The sequence below is a fragment of the Mandrillus leucophaeus genome, unplaced genomic scaffold (genome assembly GCF_000951045.1).
Source record: "Mandrillus leucophaeus isolate KB7577 unplaced genomic scaffold, Mleu.le_1.0 Scaffold100, whole genome shotgun sequence".
In the NCBI taxonomy this organism is placed as follows: Eukaryota; Metazoa; Chordata; class Mammalia; order Primates; family Cercopithecidae; genus Mandrillus; species Mandrillus leucophaeus.
In genome coordinates, this window is record NW_012098099.1 from 2,964,964 (window position 1) to 2,985,379 (window position 20,416).

General features: G+C 42.5%; 1 protein-coding gene across 4 annotated transcripts in view; it reads left to right on the plus strand.

Annotated features, from left to right (window-relative positions):
• ELMO1 (engulfment and cell motility 1) overlaps positions 1 to 20,416 on the plus strand; it is a 597,137-nt gene that overhangs the window by 174,766 nt on the left and 401,955 nt on the right. For all 4 annotated transcript variants that reach the window (XM_011972891.1, XM_011972881.1, XM_011972876.1 and 1 more), the window contains one exon: positions 11,005 to 11,055. In XM_011972891.1, coding sequence (XP_011828281.1) covers positions 11,005 to 11,055 — 51 coding nt within the window. The remainder of the gene's footprint in view (positions 1 to 11,004; positions 11,056 to 20,416) is intronic.

Sequence of the window (20,416 nt, forward strand, 5' to 3'; positions counted from 1 at the left end):
GAACAGGCCCTTCACCTTCATGTTCTGTGTTTACAGACCACAAAGAGGTAGTTAATAGATATCTCTTAATACTTGTCTTGTTCTTTTTTCGGCTTTGGGAATTGGGTACAGTATATCTGGGTCCTGTGGAAAGCGAAATGATTGGAGAGAAAGACAACAGCTGAAAATGAAATTCTCACTTAGGAGCATGAAAAAAGAGTAGAAAAGAAGTCAAACCACAAATTCTTCAAATTAATGGGTGGGAACTAAGTGCTACCACTCTAATGGGGTGGCAGGGTTGCCGTTTCTGATGGTGAGCAGCCCCTGGGAGGCTGGAGCCTCTATTATGGGGAATGGGCATTTACAGCAGCTGACCACTTTTTCTTCCTTATCCTTCTTCCTCATCCCCAACTCTTTGCCTTTTCCGCCCCCCCTTTTTTTTTTGGCGGGGGTGGGTGGTGTCTGGATTTTATTTTAGGGTATTTCTAACATGCCTCCTTAACGTTCTAACATGCCTCCTTAACGGTCAGATCTGTAGTCCTGTCTGGAGACATTGCTCTGTAACTTAGCAACCAGCATATCATATATTGCCCTCAGTTGTTTCATTAGCCTGAAGATGTGAACATCAAAAAAATGGACACACAGTGGACAAAAGCCATCAGGCTTGCATGCAAAAACAGTCTCTGTGATGATTAAGAAATAGACCTGAATAACTGCATTATTTTACAGTAACATATCCAAAGTAAGGACCTCCTCACATCTGGAGAAAGAGACAGACACAGACAATGATGGAGAGGGAGTGAGAAGAGATGGAGCCAGCGAAGATGCTGGAGTTTCCTGCCCTCCACAGGGTCTGAATGCAGGGGATCGGAAGCCTTCCTCCCTGTGGACCTCCTGTTGTCCTTGCTAAAAGACAGGAAGGAGAATAGAATTGGGATTTTTGAGTAGGCAAAATTCTTAATTTATCTGACTCAGTAGAAAGTTGGCATACTGAGAAAAACAGATTTCAGAGGGAAACATATGACAACAATGACATTTTTCTGTGCCATCTTATTACCCAATCTGCATGGAGGCTGAGTCGATGAACTAGTAAAGACACAAAGACATCCTATCGAGATGTCTGTGAATGGCAGGGGCTGGTACAGTCTGGAACTGCTGGGTATTGGTAAATATGACAGCAGGGCTTTGGCTGGCTTTCACTGGGCCACTTGTCATTCTCCTCATACATTGTGTTCAGTCAGGACATTTCCCTGCAGAAATGTTCTTTCTGCTGGTTTTCTCGTTTTTGAGAAGCTGGCATGAGTTTTGTTTGCTTCAAACTTTATTATTTACTACCTCAAAATTCAGAATATTTATTCCAAATGTCATGTGTAGTCTTAACAAAAGTTTAGACTGTGGTGATTCTAAACTTCATTTTGCATCAGAGTTACTTGGGATCATAGTGAAAATGCAGCAAACCAGGTCCCTGATTCATGGGCTGTGGAGGGGAATCCCGAGAAATCTGCATCCTAATACTCGCCCATGGTGATTCTAAAACAGATGGTCTGAAGATCATAGGAGAAATGAAAGATTAAAGACTCATTTTCCAGAGAGGGCATGTGGCAATTTCTTGGCACTGTGAGTTGATAGATACATTCTTTGCTTTCATGGAATCCCTTTCCCTGTTTGTGGGGAGTATTACCTCATTGTTTTTTTCTTCTTTACACACTTTATTTATTTCCCATAAGTTATTGGGGTACAGGTGGTATTTGGTTACATAAGTTCTTTAGTGGTGATTTGTGAGATTTCGGTACACTTATCACCCGAGCAGTATACACTGCACCATATTTGTAATCTTTTATCCCTTGCCCCCCCTCCCGCTCTTCCCCCCAAGTCCCCACAGTCCATTGTATCATTCTTATGCCTTTGTGTCCTCATAGCTTTGCTCCCATATATCAGTGAGGACATGTGACATTTGGTTTTCCATTCCTAATTTACTTCACTTAGAATAATAGTCTGCAGTCTCATCTAGGTTGCTGAAAATGCTGTTAACTCACTCCTTTTTATGGCTGCATAGTATTCCATCTCATATATAGATGTGTATGTGTGTGTGTATATGTGTGTGTGTATATGTATGTGTATATATATGTGTGTATATATATATGTGTGTGTGTATATATATGTATGTGTGTGTATATATGTGTGTGTATGCATGTATATACACCACAGTTTCTTTATCTACTCATTGATTGATGGGCATTTGGGTTGGTTCCACGATTTTGCTATTGTGAATTGTGCTGCTATAAACGTGCGTGTGCAAGTATCTGTTTTTGAATAATGGCTTGTTTTCCTCAGGGTAGATACCCAGTAGTGGGATTGCTGGATCAAATGGTAGTTCTACTTCTAGTTCTTTAAGGAATCTCCACACTGTTTTCCACAGTGGTTATACTAGTTTACATTCCCACCAGAAGTGTAGAAGTGTTCCCTGTTTACCACATCCATGCCAATGTCTACTATTTTTTTTATTTTTTTGATTATGGCCATTCTTACAGGAGTAAGGTGGTATAGCATTGTGGTTTTGATTTGCATTTCCCTGATCATTAGGGATGTTGAACATTTTTTTGTATGTTTCTTGGCCATTTGTATATCCTTTTTTGAGAATTGTCTGTTCATGTCCTTAGCTCACTTTTTGATGGAATTTTTTTTTTTTTTCTTACTGATCTGTTTGAGTTCCTTGTAGATTTTGGATATCAGTCCTTTTTCAAATGTATAGATTGTGAAGATTTTCTCCCACTCTGTGGGTTGTCTATTTACTCTGCTGACTGTTCCTTTTGCCATGCAAAAAGCTCTTCAGTTTATGTCCCAGGTATTTATCTTTGTTTTAATTGCATTTGCTTTTGGCTTCTTGGTCATGAAATCCTTGTCTAAGCCAATGTCTAAAAGGGTTCTTCCAATGTTATCTTCTAGAATTTTTATAGTTTCAGGTCTTATGTTTAAGTCCTTAATTCATCTTGAGTTGATTTTTGTAAAAGGTGAGAGATGAGGATCCAGTTTCATTCTCCTATATATGGCTTGCCAATTATTCCAGCATCATTTGTTGAAAAGGGTGTCCTTTCCCCACTTTATGTTTTTGTTTGCTTTGTTGAAGATCAGTTGGTTATAAGCATTTTGGTTTATTTCTGTGTTCTCTATTCTGTTCCATTGGTCTACGTGCCTATTTTTATACCACTACCATGCTGTTTTGGTGACTATGGCCTTATAGTGTAGTTTGAAATCAGGTAGTGTGATGTCTCCAGGATTATGGCTGCCTCTGTTGAGTCATGCAGGTTGTCAGGGAAGTGGGGGAAGGCCGGCAGTGACAGGCTTCACCCAGCTCCCACACTAACTGAAGGGCCAGTCTCACTCCCACCATACAAAGTTCGGCTACAGATTTCCTTCTCTCTGTGGAGTTATACCTGCTGCTCCAGTGGCTACCCTCCCATTGGATCCCTGTGGTGCCAGGCCATAATGGCCTGCTAGGCGACGCAGGGAGCTCCCAGGACTTTTCTACTGCTTCCTCTACTTTGTATTTGTCTCTGCTCTCTAAATTGGCTCAGCTCCAGGTAAGGTTGGAAACTTCTCCTGCAAACAGACCTTCAGCTTCTCTAGTGGGAGTGTTTTCGGAGAGGAGGGTCTCTCCCTTTCCTACTTCCACAGTTGGGGCACTCATAGTATTTGGGGTGTCTCCTGGGTATTACGGGAGCCAGTCTGCTTCCTTCAGAGGGTCTGTGGGTCCTCTCGGGATTACTGGTTTGTCCTTGCAATCTATCTGGAGCTAAAATCCACAATGCGAACTTCGGCACGCTGCACTATCTGAAGCTGCAATCTAGTCCTGCTTCCCGTCCGCCATGATGATCCCCTTCCCATTTGCCACTTTAAAGCCTTAGAGCCAAGTCTCTCCATTCAGTTGCAATGTCCCAGTGAGGTACTTTTTTTTTTTTTTCTTGAGACAGAGTTTCACTCTTGCTGCCCAGGCTGGAGTGCAGTGGCGCGATCTCGCTCACTGCAACCTCCACCTTCCAGTTTCAAGCGATTCTCCTGCTCAGCCTCCTGAGTAGCTGGGATTACAGGCACCCGTCACCACGCCCGGCTAATTTTTTTGTATTTTCCTTAGAGACCGGGTTTCACCATGTTGCCCAGGCTACTTTTGAACTCCTGACCTCGTGACCCACCCGCCTCGGCCTCCCAAAGTGCTGAGATTGCAGGCTTGAGCCACCGCGCCTGGCCCTTCACACACTTTCATATACCATTTGATGTGGTTTCTTTGGCCTGAGAAAAGTGACCTTGCCTCAGTTGAATGTTGCTTGGATTGACCCTGTCAAAAGATGGCTCCCAAGTGTCACCCATACCACTTGCTGATAAGACAGAGATGACCTTGTTGCTCACCTTGTTGCGGGAGAACATCAGCATGCAACACTTCGTCAGTGTCTCAGGCAGAGGTGAATTCGTCAGCACTGCACTAGAGATGCAGCACCAGTAGGAGATGTATTGGAACTGATTGCAAGGAATTACCTCGTGGGATTATGGGAGCTGTTTAGGAAAACACGAAATCCACAGGGCAGGCTGGAATTCTGAGACACAGACTAAATCTGCTATCTACTGTCCACAGATAGAATTTGTTCCTTCAAGGAACCCTCAGCTCTGTTTTATTGTTAGTGTTTTGTTTTTTGTTTTGTTTTGTCTTGTTTTGAAGAGACAGGGTCTTGCTCTGTTGCCTACGTTGGAGTGCAGTAGTGGGATCATAGATCACTGCAGCCTTGACCTTCTGGGCTTAAACAATCATCCCACCTCAGCCTCCCAGTTAGCTGGGACCACAGGCATGAGCCACTATGCCCGGCTAAACAACTCTGTTTTTAAGGCCTTTCAATTTATTGAAGCAGGCCCGTTGAGATTATCTAGGATAATCTCTCTTACTTAAAGTCAAGTGATTATAGACTTTCATCACATCTAAAAAATACCTTACAGCAACATGTAGATTAGTATTCACATAACTGGAAACTGTATTCTAGTCAAGTTGACACATCAAAAAGGCCACCCAGTACCACACCACCCCCAGCCGTACCAAAAAAAAAAAAAAAAAAAAAGGAAAAAAAAAGGGCTATCACAGAAAGTAAAGTCAGAATTTATTGAGAATTGGAAGTTTGGTTTAGTTGGGTCTTTCAAAGCATGTGTGGGTCATGATACAACAGTTCGGATTGGTGGAAACTGCAGGTTTCAAGGCAAGGGATTCAAAGAACCTTAGAGGACAAACAGTTGATGTTTTTCATTTGAGTTTCTGGGTCTTTCAGAAAGTTCCTGTAATGAGCAGTCATGCCATCTGCCTAAGCAGGAGACTTCTGGAAGAATAAAGTTATGCCAGTGAAGACAGAGGAAGCATACAAAGTGCTGTTACTGCAGACATTGGAAGGTGTGCATTCTCAGTGACCAGCTGAGTATGGGGGTGAGGTAGATGGTTTCTGTTTTCAGCCCAGAGGCTCTGGATTCCTTTCTCATGAAGCGGCCACATGACTCTTGTTCCCAAAGCCTGAGCTTTGCAATTCTCCTTCTCAGGAGAATATTTGTGGACAGATACGACTGCCATATTGCCCAGCTGGCTCCTTGAGAGAGATGACACGTTTGCTAACAGCAAATCAGAGCTGGAGCACCACCCCTTCCTTACTCCTGCTCCTCCCTCTTCTTAAATGGTGGAAGATCAGTCTGCCTTTCAAGTGTCCCGTCTTCCTTTTCTTCCTGCATCTCCGGCTCTAAGCGACCACACAGGACTTTTCTCTGTTCCATGAGGAGGTCTTGTCCTTTCGTGCCTCAGAGCTTTGAGATGTGCTGTTTCCACCTCTCTCCTGGGAAATCCTGCCTATGTGCAGAGGGCCATCTTGAATGTCATCTCCTCTAAAAACCTTTGCTGCACACCCTGTTCTTCCCCTCTTCTCGCATCACACCTATGTGCTGATGCAGCGCTGGTCACCCCCAGGTCTCTGCCATGGTACAGATACAGTTATTACATGTCAGTTTCTCTCACTGACCAATTCCCAGCAGACAGGAATTAGTCCTATTTAACTTTGTATCTGCCTTGGTGCCTCATCTGTGCCTGGCATAGAGTAATTTAGCCATTTATTCAACAGATAGTTTTTGAGTGCCGGCATGTGCCGGGTCATAGGTGTCCACTGTTCTGGATGAGAGTCATATACACATACTAAACTATCTGCTCTCTTGGAGGTGACATCTTAGGGGTGAGGGAGACAGCCAATGAACAAAAAAAGATGAATAAGTAAAAGCACATAGACAGCACTTATTGATGCTTAGAGGGCTGCTCCCTCTGAAACAGACTGAGGGTTGAATAGGATAAAAAAAGTGGGTGAGAGATTCCCTGCCTCCAATACGAAGCATGCTTGTGAGACAGAATTCCTCCTTAGACATGCTGGTCAACTTACAGAAGAGGTATGCATTTGCTAATATTTGTTATCCTGCTGGGTAGATGTTTCTGTCCTTGGTGTAACATAGATTGTATTATTATTTTTATTTATTATTTACGTATAGGGTCTAGCTAAAAACAATAAGGAATATAGCAATGTGCTTTTTACGTATTATTTTTGTGCTTAATAATAAACAGTGAACTCTCTCCCTTTCTCTCTCTGTCTCTCTCATTTCTTTTTAGCATTTGCAATGTGCCAGGCACCGTTTTAAGGACTTTAAATGGGTTATCTCACTTGGTCCTCAGAATAACCTCAGGAAATAGGCAATATCCTCGTTTTCCATATGAGAAAGCCGGGGACATGAGAAATCTGGAAGCATAAGGACAGCCATGCCACTTGCACCAGGTTTTCCCGCTTGGAAGTGAAATGTGTGTCCAGTCTGGGTGGCCCCATCACTTTTAAGCTGTGCACTATGCCTCCTGTGTGGGATTTATGAAATCGGAACAATGACAAGCCTCTTCCTTTGTTAATGAAGTTTATATCTTAAGTTAGGCCTTTCTTACAAAGCCAAAGGTGTCATCAGCACATGGTGAAAAAGCTGTAATCCAGTTGACTTTCTGGATAGAATATGCAGTGGTCTACCATTGCCTTTGTTTCTGAGTTTGCTCTGCCTTTCTGCCAGGACCTTAAATTTTTAATGCATATTTTATTAGTTCTTCTACATATCTCCTTTTCATTTGAAGTACAAGACACTGATTTAAAAGCATGGGGGAAGGAAAGGAGAGAAGATAAATGTAATTGTTGACTGAGAAGGCACAGGCAGAAGGTGCTGCTGTCTCTGGGACAGCAGGAATTGCTCCCATTCTTGAGCCAGTTCGAGTCTAGATGCAGTGCCTATGTCCGTTTCCTCTTGTTCTTATTCACCTCTAACAGTGCATTGTTCTTCCCACTTTTGGGAAGAGAACTTAGGTCTGAGGAATTAAGTAGCTTGTACTGAGTCCACTCAGCTGGTGGGAAGCAGAGCAGGAATTGAGCCCAGCTTTATCAGAGGATTTAATTATGCTTTGCTTTGAAACAAACAATCATCAAGACCCTTTCTGGAAAGCAGTCTTGCTTGGGTTCCAAAAAGGAAGCAGTGAACCTTGAAGGAGTGCCTGAGGGAGCCTAGAGGCCAATGAGGAACTTCTCCCAGCTCTCCTCCCACCCAGCACCCAGTATGTCGCCTTGGGTGTGGTGGGGAAGCCCTGGGACTCTGGGGAGCATTCCTTAGCACTTAGGAATCCAGTCTTAATTATTTGCTGTCATGTATGTTGAGCGACTGATGAACTCTCCCCTCTGAGGGTAAATGCAAGGTCTGGGTCTTGCCTTTGTCAGGCACACAGAGCACAGCCTTTGTTGCCAGATTACCTGGGTTTGAGTCCTCTCATCCCCTCCATGATGTTGGGCAAATAACTCATCCTCTCAGCAGCTTTGCTTTCTTACCTTTAACGTGGGCATAGAGGTGTAATGTTGGTTACATAAGCATGAGAAACAAAAACTCCCAGCCCAGTTCCTTTCAATAAATGTTAGTTTATTGCTTTTGTTAGGAATGCCTCATCACAACTCCAAACTTCCATGATTATTAGAAAGATTATTTCTGGGCCAGGTGTGGTGGCTTACGTCTATAATCCCAACACTTTGGGAGGCCGAGGTGGGCAGATCACAAGGTCAGGAGTTTGAGACCAGCTTGCCCAATATGGTGAAACCTCGTCTCTACTAAAAATACAAAAATTAGCCGGGCATGGTGGTGGGCACCTATAGTCACAGCTACTCGAGAGGCTGAGGCAGGAGAGTCGTTTGAACATGGGAGGCGGAGGTTACAGTGAGCCGAGATTGTGCCACTACACTCCAGCCTGGGTGACAGAGCAAGACTCCTTCTGGGGAAAAAAAAAAAAAAGATTGTTTCTAAACCCTCCTGACATTTTTATACCCCTAGAGCCTTCTTCCCTTCCTGTTTGGAAAATTTGGTAAGAATAAATTAGACCTCTTTCCTCTTAGGAAGGGAACTGCCTTAAGCCTTATATGAACAGGTGTGCCTGACCCAAGGGTTCAATCAGCACGTCTGCTGGCTCACTCTGAGACTTGTTCTTCATAGTCACTAATACAAAGGATTTTTCATTCTCCATCTTATTTTCTCAAGTTGTTCAGAGCTTGAGCAAAGAAAGGGTATGTTATGTATTCGGCTTCCTTAGAACTCTGTTGTTAGTATTTGCCATCTTCCTTTTCATTTCTCACAGAGTCAGAATTTTAGAGTTGAAAAGAGATTTTAAAAATGACTTGAATTCATTTCCCCATCTCCTGTCTCAGCCTGCCTGCCAAGAGACATTCAGTACCATGCTTACATGCTTCTGGTAATGACGAGCTGGCTCTCTCCAGAGGTGACCCAGTGCATCAGGGGATGCTCTACACTGGGCTGAATTGCACACGTAGGGCCCGGATCTGGTGGTGTTGGGTTTTCGGGCCTGCCTGCACTTGGTGTGAAATGTTCAGATCTGCTTTTCTTTGGGAGGGAATTCTGGCCTGAAGGCTGCCCCCTTCTGGGTGGTTCTTTTAGAAAATTCATTGTCCAAAAAGTCATCAGAATTGGCTGAGGAAGCAAGCAATTTTATATGTCTTTGGCATCTCATCAAGAAATTTCCTACCACCTCAGTGTGTCTACTGAGTCCCGAGCAAACTCCAGCTTGTGGCTTGATCTTATATTATGCAAGGTAGTGATCCTGAAGGCAGATTTATTAACCCCCAACTTCAGCATACCAGGTAGGGCGTGCAACCATGGTGAGTCCTGGAAGGCCTCCTCCTGGAAATTGGGTGTGGTGTATACTCTACCGGAAGAAAATAAAACCACCAATGAAATTCTATCTTCAATGTCAAAGATGCTGTATTAATCTGTTCTTACACTGCTATAAACAACTACCTGAGACTAGGTAATTTATAAAGAAAAGAGGGTTTAATTGACTCACAGTTCTGCATGGCTGGGGAGGCCTCAAAAAACTTACAAATATGGTAGAAAGGTAAGCAGGCACGTCTTACATGGCAGCGAGTGAGAGAGTGTGTGAAAGAAGCAAAGGGGAAAGAGCCCCTTATAAAACCATCAGATCTCGTGAGAACTCACTCACTCTCATGAGAACGGCATGAGGGAAACTGCCCCTGTGATCCGATTGCCTTCGCCCAGGTCCCTCTCTCAACACATGGGGATTATGATTGAAGATGAGACTTTGGTGGGGACACAAAGCCAAACCACATCAGATGCTATAAGTGGTAGCTTCATAACACTCACTTCAAATATACTTGCCACATGGAGGCAGGCTGATTGGAGAGCTGCTTATTTATGCTATTTATTCTTAACTTCAAGGCAACATGCAAAAGGAACCAGCAAATGTTAAGAAACGAAGCTCTTTAATAACCCTTTTAAAGAAACAGCTTTACTGAGACAGATGTCACAGTGATCCACCTTTTAAAGGGGGTGTTTAGTGCATTCACAGTGTTGTACAGCCATCACCAATCTAGTTCCAAAACATTTGCATCACCCCAGAAGAAAATACTGAACCCACCAAGCAGTCATTCCCATTGCTTCCCTCCCCCAGCCTTAGGCAACCATTTATCCTAATGCCTGATTCTATTGATTTGCCCATCCTGGACATTTCATGCAAACGGAGTCATGTAACATGAAGCCTTTGTGTCTGGCATCTTTCACTTAGTGTAATGTTTTCAAGGTTCATTCATGTTGTAGCATGTATTGGTACTTTATTCCTTTTATTAATTTTAAGACAAAGTTTCACTCTTGTTTTCTAGGCTGGAGTGTAGTGGTGTGATCTCAACTCACTGCAACCTCTGTCTCCTGGGTTCAAGCAATTCTCCTGTCTCAGCCTCCTGAGTAGCTGGGATTACAGGCACCTGCCACCATGCCTGGCTAATTTTTTTTTGTTTGTTTGTATTTTTAGTAGAGACGGGGTTTCATCGTGTTGGTCAAGCTGGTCTTGAACTCCTGACCTCAGGTGATCCGCCTGCCTTGGCCTTCCAAAGTGCTGGGATTACAGGTGTGAGCCACCACGCCTTTCATTCCTTTTTTATGACTTATTAATTTTCTGCGGAATGGAAAGAACACATTTTGCTTATCCATTTATCAAGTAGGGGACTTATGTATTGTTTCTACTTTTTGGCTATTACAGATAATGTTTCTGTAAACATTAGTGCACAAATTCTTGTGTGGACACATGCTTTCAGTTCTATTGGGTAAATATGTAAGAGTGTAATTGTAGGAGTCAGGAATTGTAGAAATGTAGGAGTCAGGTCATATGACCTTAATAACCTTTTAAAATTACTTTCTTTGTTTGCTATACTTGGGACTCATATTCCTTTTCTTTGGGTTTATATTCACTTCCTTGGTACTGAATATTGTCAGATAGAAAGTTAACAGCCTTTCTAGAAATAATTAAAAATTATTCAAGTGAGAATAAACTGAATGCCTGTTTTATCTGCTAGATTATATTTGCCTTTGTTCTCTTCTTTACCAAGCTTCTACTTGAAGATTTACAAAGATTTTTTATTTCTTTTCCAGAACCGCAATGAGATAAAAAATGGCACTATCCTTCGATTAACCAAATCTCCAGTAAGTTGATCTCAGCTTCTAACTTCCCAGTAAATTCTTTGCTCTGCGTTTCTGCTATATGTGAGATACTAATTTTTGAGGATGACTTTAGTGCAAAGCAGAAGGCTTCCAGAATGTCCTGACATGCAGATTCTGGATTAGCAGGAATGCTCCTCCATAGATTTCCCACTGCAGAGGAGGAAGACCTTACTCCAGGCGAAGGGCAAGCTTGTCTGACCTGTGGCCCAGGATAGCTTTGAATTCACAAATTCGTAAACTGTCTTAAAACATCATGAGTTTTTTTGTATTTTATTTAGTTATTCAGCTATCGTTAGTGTATTTTATGTGTGGCCCAAGACATTCTTCTTCTTCTTGTGGCCCAAGGAAGCCAAAAGATTGGACACCTCTGCTTTAAGGTTTGAGTTTGGAGGTCGTCTTAACAACTTCTGTGTTACAACTGGGATCACTCACCTGTACCAACTGGTTTTACCCACCTGCTCACACATCCACCTAATGCCATCTGAGCAAATTCAGACAACAAACAAACAAAACCAAAGTCGGTTATTTCCCTTTAAAGTCAGTGTGCGTGTGTGTGTTTGTGTGAAAGAGAGAGTTTAAGTACTTTGTAGCTTTAATGGGTTATTACAACAATTCATAAAAATAATTTACAAATGTTGGCCCCTTCACTGTTCCATTGACAGCTGATTCTACATAAAGACCTTTAGAGTCTTCTGAATTAAAGCTGCTAAACAAGATGCTACAGTATATTTAGACTATTGTAGTCGATGATGTCTCTTTTCTTGATCTTTCCTACTTGCTTGGCGATACTTTAGGTAGTAACATTAGTGTTTTTAACTATGTTATTTTACAGTGCATTTCATTGCTTTCTTAAAAAAATAATCTGCCCCAAATACACCACGTGTTACTATTTTCACTCTGCATATATGATGAAAACTGTGTCTAACTATCATTTTCAGTTTCCACTGAAGCCATGTGGTAGGCTAAAAATAAATTTAAAAATTGGGAAAAGCATCTGGCTAAAATTAAGCTGCGGGTACTATAACTACCATAAATTCTTATTGTTGAAAATTACATTAGAGTGGCTTAGAAACTCCTAAACATTTTACCCAATAACATCCTGAACCTAAAAACAGTGATGAGCTCAGTGGAGTGAGTTGCTACAGTTCGCAGAACTGTCTTTGATGCCTGCTTTGCTACTTAATGGAAATTATAATCTTTACTCATTTTTCAGTGGCTACATGATGAGCTGAGGCATTTTTGTCTGACTTTGCATTGGTCTTCTTACTCAAGTCAGCATGAATGAATGTTAATTTGACCTTTAGACCATTGTTTTGTTTGGTTTTTGTAGTTTCTATTTATCCTGCTAAATGTAATCATCTGCTTGCTGGACAGAAAAAGTAGACCTTGCCTTTTATTTCCTTTTAGAGTCTAAAAGACAGGTTTTTAATCAAAGCCTTCTCTAAGGCAAGGAAGGAGTTAGTTTCATTTTTTTATTGCTGTGGATTCATGAACAAAATTTCTACAATCTAAGTCACTCCTTGAAATAAGGCTAGATATTAGAGAGATAGAAGTTTTTCAGCATCCCAAATGAAACTTAGGATGACTTGTCATCAGGGAGAATGGAATTTGTGTTCTTGAGAGAATGATCCTCACATTCCCAGCTCAGTGAATGGAAAGATGTGAAAGCCCGTGTAAGAGGCACTGTTAAAGATGGGAGCCCACCTACAAGAGACTGGCTTACGGTTTCCAAAAAGCAGTGGTTCCCAAACCTGGGTCAGCTGTGAAGCTTTGAAAATGCTGGTATCTGGTGCCTTAATAGACAGGGTGGATTACAGTATTTGGGAATTGGCCCCAGGAATCTGTGTTTTTAAGCAACCATGTTGTGTTGTGGCTGTGGCCACAGGGTCTAGAATTGGGAAGTTACTCTATAAGCAAGACATTTTCGATCTGTGAACTTTAAATAGGTTGTTTTTTATAATTTTGCATTTAGCTGAAAAATACAGGTTGCATATACGCGTTCATTTTTACATACACAATAAAAATATGTTTTTTTAAAAAAAAGAAACACCTATGAAGCTACCATAAAGAAGCCAGCAGATGGTGTTATACTAGCTTTTGAAGTTCCTTCTGCCTCAGCTGAACTCTCCCTGAAGCCAGATAAGGACATCTCAACACCCACACGGATATACATACGCACGCGCACGCACAACACACACACACACACACACACTCTCCTGTTTTTATGTAATGTGTAGCTATGCTGAGTTTTACCTCCACTCTGTCAAAGGTGGTCTTTTTGTTGATTGATGAATTTGTTTTCTGTCTCCATTTATCACAGAACAGTCCCTCTAGATTGTTCCTAGAGAATTAGGTCATTGATACTAGAGGATCTAAACAAACAACCTGCACTGTTTAATTTGTAATAGGCCTTGTACATGGCTGCTGCTTCTCCACTGCATGGTACATCTTTAGACAGTCTCTCTAGTGGCCATGTTAAACAAGTATATCTTTCTAGTGTGGTATGTTTATCCATCTCCTGTTACCATAAAAATATAAGCTGGGTGCGGTGGCACACACCTGTAATCCCAGTACTTTAGGAGGCCAAGGCGGGTGGATCACGAGGTCAAGAGTTCAAGACCAGCCTGGCCAAGATGGCGAAACCCCGTCACTACTAAAAATACAAAAATTAGCCAGGCATGGTGGTGGGTGCCTGTAATCTCAGCTACTCAGATGGCTGAGGCAGAGAATTGCTTAAACCCGGGAGGCGAGGGTTACAGTGAGCTGAGATCATGCCACTGCACTCCAGCCTGGGCGACAGAGTTTTATATATATATATGTATAGAGAGAGAGAGAGAGAGAGAGAGAGCGCGCGCAAGAGAGAGAGACAGCGAGTGCGTACGCGCGCCAGGAACACACCCAGAGAATGTGTGCAAATGTGTGTGACCTTTGGAGCAGTCAGGGTTTGGGGAACTTCTGAGTGCAGAGCTGAATAGTGTGTCCTACCTGCCATGATCATAATAGCTGTGGGCATGGAGTCTGAGGTCCTCTGTTGCATGCAGCATATTTTAAAATCAGCTTTGGCTATTGTTCGTAGCAGAAGAAGCTTGGCTTGCCAGACCATTGTTGTTACTCTTCTGAAATTTTTGTTTTAAGAGGTGCTTACGGTGACTATATTTGTAGTCTTGAAGTGGAGAGAAACTTCTAAATAGAATACAAAACACAGAAGCCATAAAGAAAAAGATCAGTAAATTTGACTACCAAAAACTTAAAACAACCCCACAAAAACTTTGTGTTTGGAAAGAATTCCAGAAGCATGTATGTATGTATCTGTCTGTCTGTCTATCTATCTATCTATCTATCTATCTATCTATCTATCTATCTATCTATCTATCTAGCTATCTAGCTATCTAGCTATCTAGCTATCTAGCTATCTATCTAGGAGGAACTTCAGCCTCTCTTACAGATGAAAATCTACAGTCCTAGATAATCAAAGTGTGAGGAAAAGATGCTGTGGGGTCAGGATTTTGAAAATTTGAAGTAGAGTCTATTTGTGTGCCCTCTTTGGAGGGCAATTTAGTTGTATTCACCCAAGTTTAAAATACATATACCTTTGTCTTAACAGTACTGCTGCTGGGAATTTATATAATAAATAGACTCACAAAAGCACTGCAGGACGAACACACACACACACACACACGCCCAAGCATGGCTATATGCATCATTGTTTTTAGTGATCAAAAACTGGGAACCTGTTATATGTCTATCAGTTGGACTAGGTAAGTGCTGTAGGTAATTTTTATGTTGTAGAATACTGTGCAGTTGTTAGTAAGAATGTGATACGTGCTGCCGAGGAGGTATCTCTAAAGCCTGTTATTAACACAAAAGCAGGTTGCAGAACATCCTGTATAGAAGGATGCATGGGGGGGTAATCCCAGCACTTTGGGAGGCCGAGACGGGCGGATCACGAGGTCAGAAGATCGAGACCATCCTGGCTAACACGGTGAAACTCCGTCTCTACTTAAAAATACAAAAAAAAAAAAAAAAAAAACTAGCCGGGTGAGGTGGCGGGTGCCTGTAGTCCCAGCTACTCGGGAGGCTGAGGCAGGAGAGTGGCGTGAACCCGGGAGGCGGAGCTTGCAGTGAGCTGAGATCCAGCCACTGCACTCCAGCCCGGGCGACAGAGCGAGACTCCGCCTCAAAAAAAAAAAAAAAAGAAAAAAGAAGGATGCCTGTTATGTATGTGGAAAGGAAGTGTGTGTATATTCAGATAAAGGGATACAATGTTTCTCAAGGGATACCTACAAGAAACTTAACTTTGGGCTAACTTTATTTTTTTATTTGATAACTTCCAGTAGCACTCTGTGTGTGTGTGTGTGTGTGTGTGTGTGTGTGTGTGTGTGTGTGTGTGTGTGTATTATTATTTTTTTGAGATGGAGTCTTGCTCTGTGGCCCAGGCTGGAGTAGAGTGGCACGATTGTGGCTCACTGAAACCTCCATCTCCTGGGTTCAAGTGATTCTCCTGCCTCAGCCTCCCAAGTAGCTGGGACTACAGGTGTGCGCCACCATGCCTGACTAATTTTTGTATTTTTAGTAGAGACAGGGTTTCCCCATGTTGGCAAGGCTGGTCTTGAACTCCTGACCTCAAGTTATCCGCCTGCCTCAGCCTTCTAAAGTGCTGGGATTACAGGCGTGAGCCACCGCGCCCGGCTGTACTCATATATTTCTACCTCTCTCATTTGCTGGTATTATTTTCAATTAAAGAAAACACAAATACATATTTAAGGCCGTTATAGTACAAAAGAGGCGAATCATAATGTCCCATGCTAAAAACATGTCAGGATTGCAAACTATGAGTTTTTTTGTGAACCCTATTATATACGAACTGAATTATTGCCCATTACGCCTTCTTTTGGCCTGTGTGGACGTATTACAGAAAGCAGAACTGCTCATCAAGTCCCTAGTGTTGCTCTGTCAGCTGTAAGCATAATCTTCGCTTTCTGCTCTTTCTGGTTTAGGGAGCTGGTATCAGCGTTATCTAGGTCAGAGGGCCTGTCATAATGATTTTTGGGTTTTATTCCTTCTGGCAATAAGAAAAATGGTATTATCTCAGTCACTGTGTGGATTCAGGTTATCGGAGATTCTTAATAAGCCCATTAATGCCTTTTTTTTGAAATTCCATTTTTCAATTCAGGTTTTCCATTTTTCTCTCCTGGTTTGAGAAACTAATAAAGGGTTGTAAAATGCCTTAAATTCTATTTCTTGCCATCGCTTTCGGTAGCCTGGCTTATGGGAGAAGAAGCCATTGGAGGCTGGCGGGCAGAGGAGTCACAGGATGCCCAGGCTGCTGCCCAAGGACAGATTGCAACGGCGGCCAGGGCACAGGGTCAGAGTTTCTTGCAGGTTCAGGAGATGCAGGGGGCTTGGGCTACCTGTCTTGTAGGGAATTGGAGAGTTGGAAGGAGTGTTATGGAGGGCAAGCCCCAGAGCTTCAGGATGTGGTGCTCTTTGAGCTAGGATGTCCTGTTCTTCCCGGTGCTCTGGCAAAATTAACTGCGTGCTGTTTACTGGAATAGAAAGGTGGAGAGGATGAAAAGTTTGAGATGCTCATTATGTGTCCATGAGGATATGTCATCAACTAGGAAGCCTGGAGAGATGCAGATGTGCCAGCCACCCCCGTAGAAATGTCATTTAAAGCTGTGGGCTGGAAGAAGTCACCATGGGGAAAGTAGAGGAGAGGGCTCAGCACAGACTCCTGGGGACACTCTAAGGTTTAGAGGAGGAGCCGAACAAGAAGCCAGGTGAGCCAAGTGTTTCAAGGAGGAGGGAGTATTTACGAGTGTTGGAGGTTGCCCAGGTAATAAGGAAGATGAGATGAGGGTGGTTCCTGGGCTGCCACCTAGAGGTATTAATAGCATCGTAGAGACACTCTCCGTGCAGGGTTGGACAGGGGCGCCTCATAAGAGCGGGGAGAATAGGAGGTAGAATGGAGGCAACACTTTAGAGCTACTCCCTCTTCCAAAACTTTTGCTGAAAATGCAAGCAGAGAAATGAGGAAGTAGCTATAGGGAAATTGGGTCAATGGCTGTTTTTACCTTTCTGTTTTTTTTTTTTAAAGATGGGAGATTTTGGAGACTTTTGCAGTTGGAAATGATCCACTGCAGAGAGAGAACTGATGATACAGAAGAAAGGGAGATAAATTTGAAGTAGAATACTTGAGAAGGTCAGGGGAGAGGAGATCCAGAGCTGAGGGGAAGAGTTGACTTTTGGTAGGAAACAGGGTCCCTGCCACACAGCATCTATCAGGAGGAAGCAGAGCTTGAGGGTAGAGATGCCAGCAGCTGGTGCTGTTAGAAGTAGGAAGATGAAGGAACTCCTGGCTGATTGCTTTGATTTCCTCAATGAAATGATCACCAATGGAGGGGAGGCAGCAGAAAGGCATAGAGGGGGTTTAAGGAGAGAAGAATAGACATGGAGGAGTTATTCTGAAAGGGCATAGCAAACATTCCAGGAAAATATTGGATTGCTGGGCAACATTGACCGTACATTTGAAGATATCTATTAAACTGTTGAACCTAAGGGTGTTTTTAGACTACTCTTTAATTGGCATCATGGATCCAGAGTTATGCCAGCGGTTTCTTGGGGATGATTTTAACTTGTATCTTTGGGAGAGAGATGTTAAATGCTTGACACACACACACTACCGGTACCCTTTCCTGTGCCCACGGCTAATCCTTTATGAGCTATTTCCTCCCTTGGAGTCTGGAGTCTGAGTTCCAGAAGCCTTTCCTATCTGGGACATGAGGTAGCCACATCTAGCTGTTTCAATGGCCCAAAGTAAAACTTTTTTTCTATCCTTAGAACAATACCAGAAAATATAACTTGCTGTCTGATACAGAGATCTATGTGACTATTAGATTCTTTTCACGTGTGCTGGTTGCTTGAAAAATCAGAACTAAGGCTATCTTATTTTTTTAATAATGTTGACTCTTTCCTCCCAAATATAAAAATGGTGCAGATTCGTTATGGCAAATGCAAAAACTAAGGCTTCCTGCAAAGAAAACTGTTTGGAATATTACAATTCATAAATAAGCACAGGTCACATCTACTTGCTTTCTTTGATCATTTGTATGCAAATGTGTGAATACATATGTGTGCATACATGAATGTATATTCATTTATAGGTTCATATATAAATTCATTTAGACATTCATATATATATGTATTCATTTGTACATTCATTTAGTGAAATGTGTTTTGAACTCATGGTAAATGCCACACTTCTATATGTTGGGTGACATTACATTCTAGCAGATACACACACTCCACAGCACATATTCCCACCTCCCGCAAACAATAAAATATGTTTGCATCCTGGCTATTTCTCTTAATATTGCCTCGTGAGGATGTTCTCACTATTTTACATTCTCTAAAAGTTCCACATGCAGTTCCATATAATATTTCATCCTATAACCATATCATGACTATTTCACCATTGTCCTGTTGGTAAACACGATGGCTGCTCAATGTTTGGCTATGAATGCTGTTTTAAGGGCTCCAACTGTACCACACATTCATCTCAGATACTTACATGCATCCATTCGGGGAAGTACATCACCACCAGGGATTCCTTCAGCTCTGCATGCTCATGAACATCCTAGGCTACCTTGCCTGCCACTTCCACACCCTCACTTCCCTCCACACCCCCTGGCCTGCAGACCCCAGACACATCAGTCCTCTCCTTTCTCTCCCTCCAGACAGACCAGGCTTGTTCCACCTGAATCAGGGTTTTGACACTAACCGTTGATGCTGCCCAGAATATTCCACTCCCCAATGTGGTGGGGTCTTTCTTGTCAGTCAGATCTTTCCTTGGATGTCACTACCTTAGGTTGCTTGTCCCTGAAAACCACTCCATCTAAAGAAGCCATCAGTCACTCTCTAACGCAAACCCTCCACTTTAGGTTTTGCTATAAAACATCAATATTTGATTTTTTATTGTTAATTTTAAAAGTTATCCACCTGCCACACCAAGCTTGGGTGAGCCCCGGGAGGGTGAGAACCTTGGCTGTCTTATTTGTTGCTGTATCCCAAATGTGCAGAACAATGTCAAGCTTTTCAGAAGTGTATGTTGAACCAGTGAATGAGGATCCTGAGGATTTTGAAGGGACATTGCTTTCCACTGGATAACTGGAAAGACTTGTCTGAGAAGAGGCTAAGCAAAATTATATACAGAGTGATCTGCAATAACTAATATCCAAAAACAAAATTTCCTTACAAAACTCCAATATTTTAAGAACAAAACCTTTGATTCCCACTTTTTTTGTATAATAAAAGCTGTATTTCCAGATTATTTAGAAATTAGAGAAGATAAAAAGAAGGTATATCCCTGCCTGTTCTGGATTCAGTTGAAAAAAATACTGCATTAAAAGGGTCCCACCAGTTTGACATAACATTGTGATTGGCGGTCACTTGTGGGACTCACCTCTGTGGATCACCCTTTCCTGGCAGACTCTGTGATGAGGGTTACTGCCCAGGTGAGATGCAATTTGTCACACTGTGGGTGGAAGGGAACCTTAAACATGATCTCATCACAGTTCCTTGGTGTACCTACCAATGGGGAAAATGAGGCCAAGAGAAGTGAAGAGAGAAGTTCACTGTGGCTGCAGAGATAGCCAGTGAAAGAGATGTAAGTGGCCCTGCCTCTGACTCCTGGCTTATGGAGCTTTCCATCATGGTCCTCTCACCTCCTGGCTTGCCACACTCCTCCCCTCCTCTTTAGTGACCGTATCTCCTCCAGTTGTTCACCTATGTCCTAGGATGAAGAGGGAAATTTACCCCAAAGCAAACACTGTGGGAACTGCACTTTTTGAAGAATGGCTGTCTCCTTAGATATGGGTACCAAGGGAAGGAGCAAGGCCTGCAGGGAGTTAAGAACAGCCCCATGCCAATAGAACACATCATTCTCAGGCGCTGGGCTGAGTGCAGGAGAGGGGTGAATAGTTCTATAGGAACTTTCCAGGCCATTGAGTCTATGAGCTTTGCTGTAGTGTGGCAGTTTGGAGAAGGCTTTACTGCTATTATGGGAGTGACTCCTTGGCTAAGATCCCAGCAAGTTAGGATATTGCTTTGCTATTCTTACATGTGACCATCTTGGTAAAATATTTTCAATTTCTGTAGCAGCAACCCATGAGCGGTTGTGGAGGACTCCGCAGTCTTGACTCCTCTGCCTGGGACACTTGTCCTTTTCAGGTTTCCGTTCTCTCCTCACTTCTTTTATTTTAAAATTTATTTATTTATTTACTTTTAAGTAGGTAAGTATGAAGGCATGTAAATGAAGTAGGAAGAATAGGTGTAATAAATTATA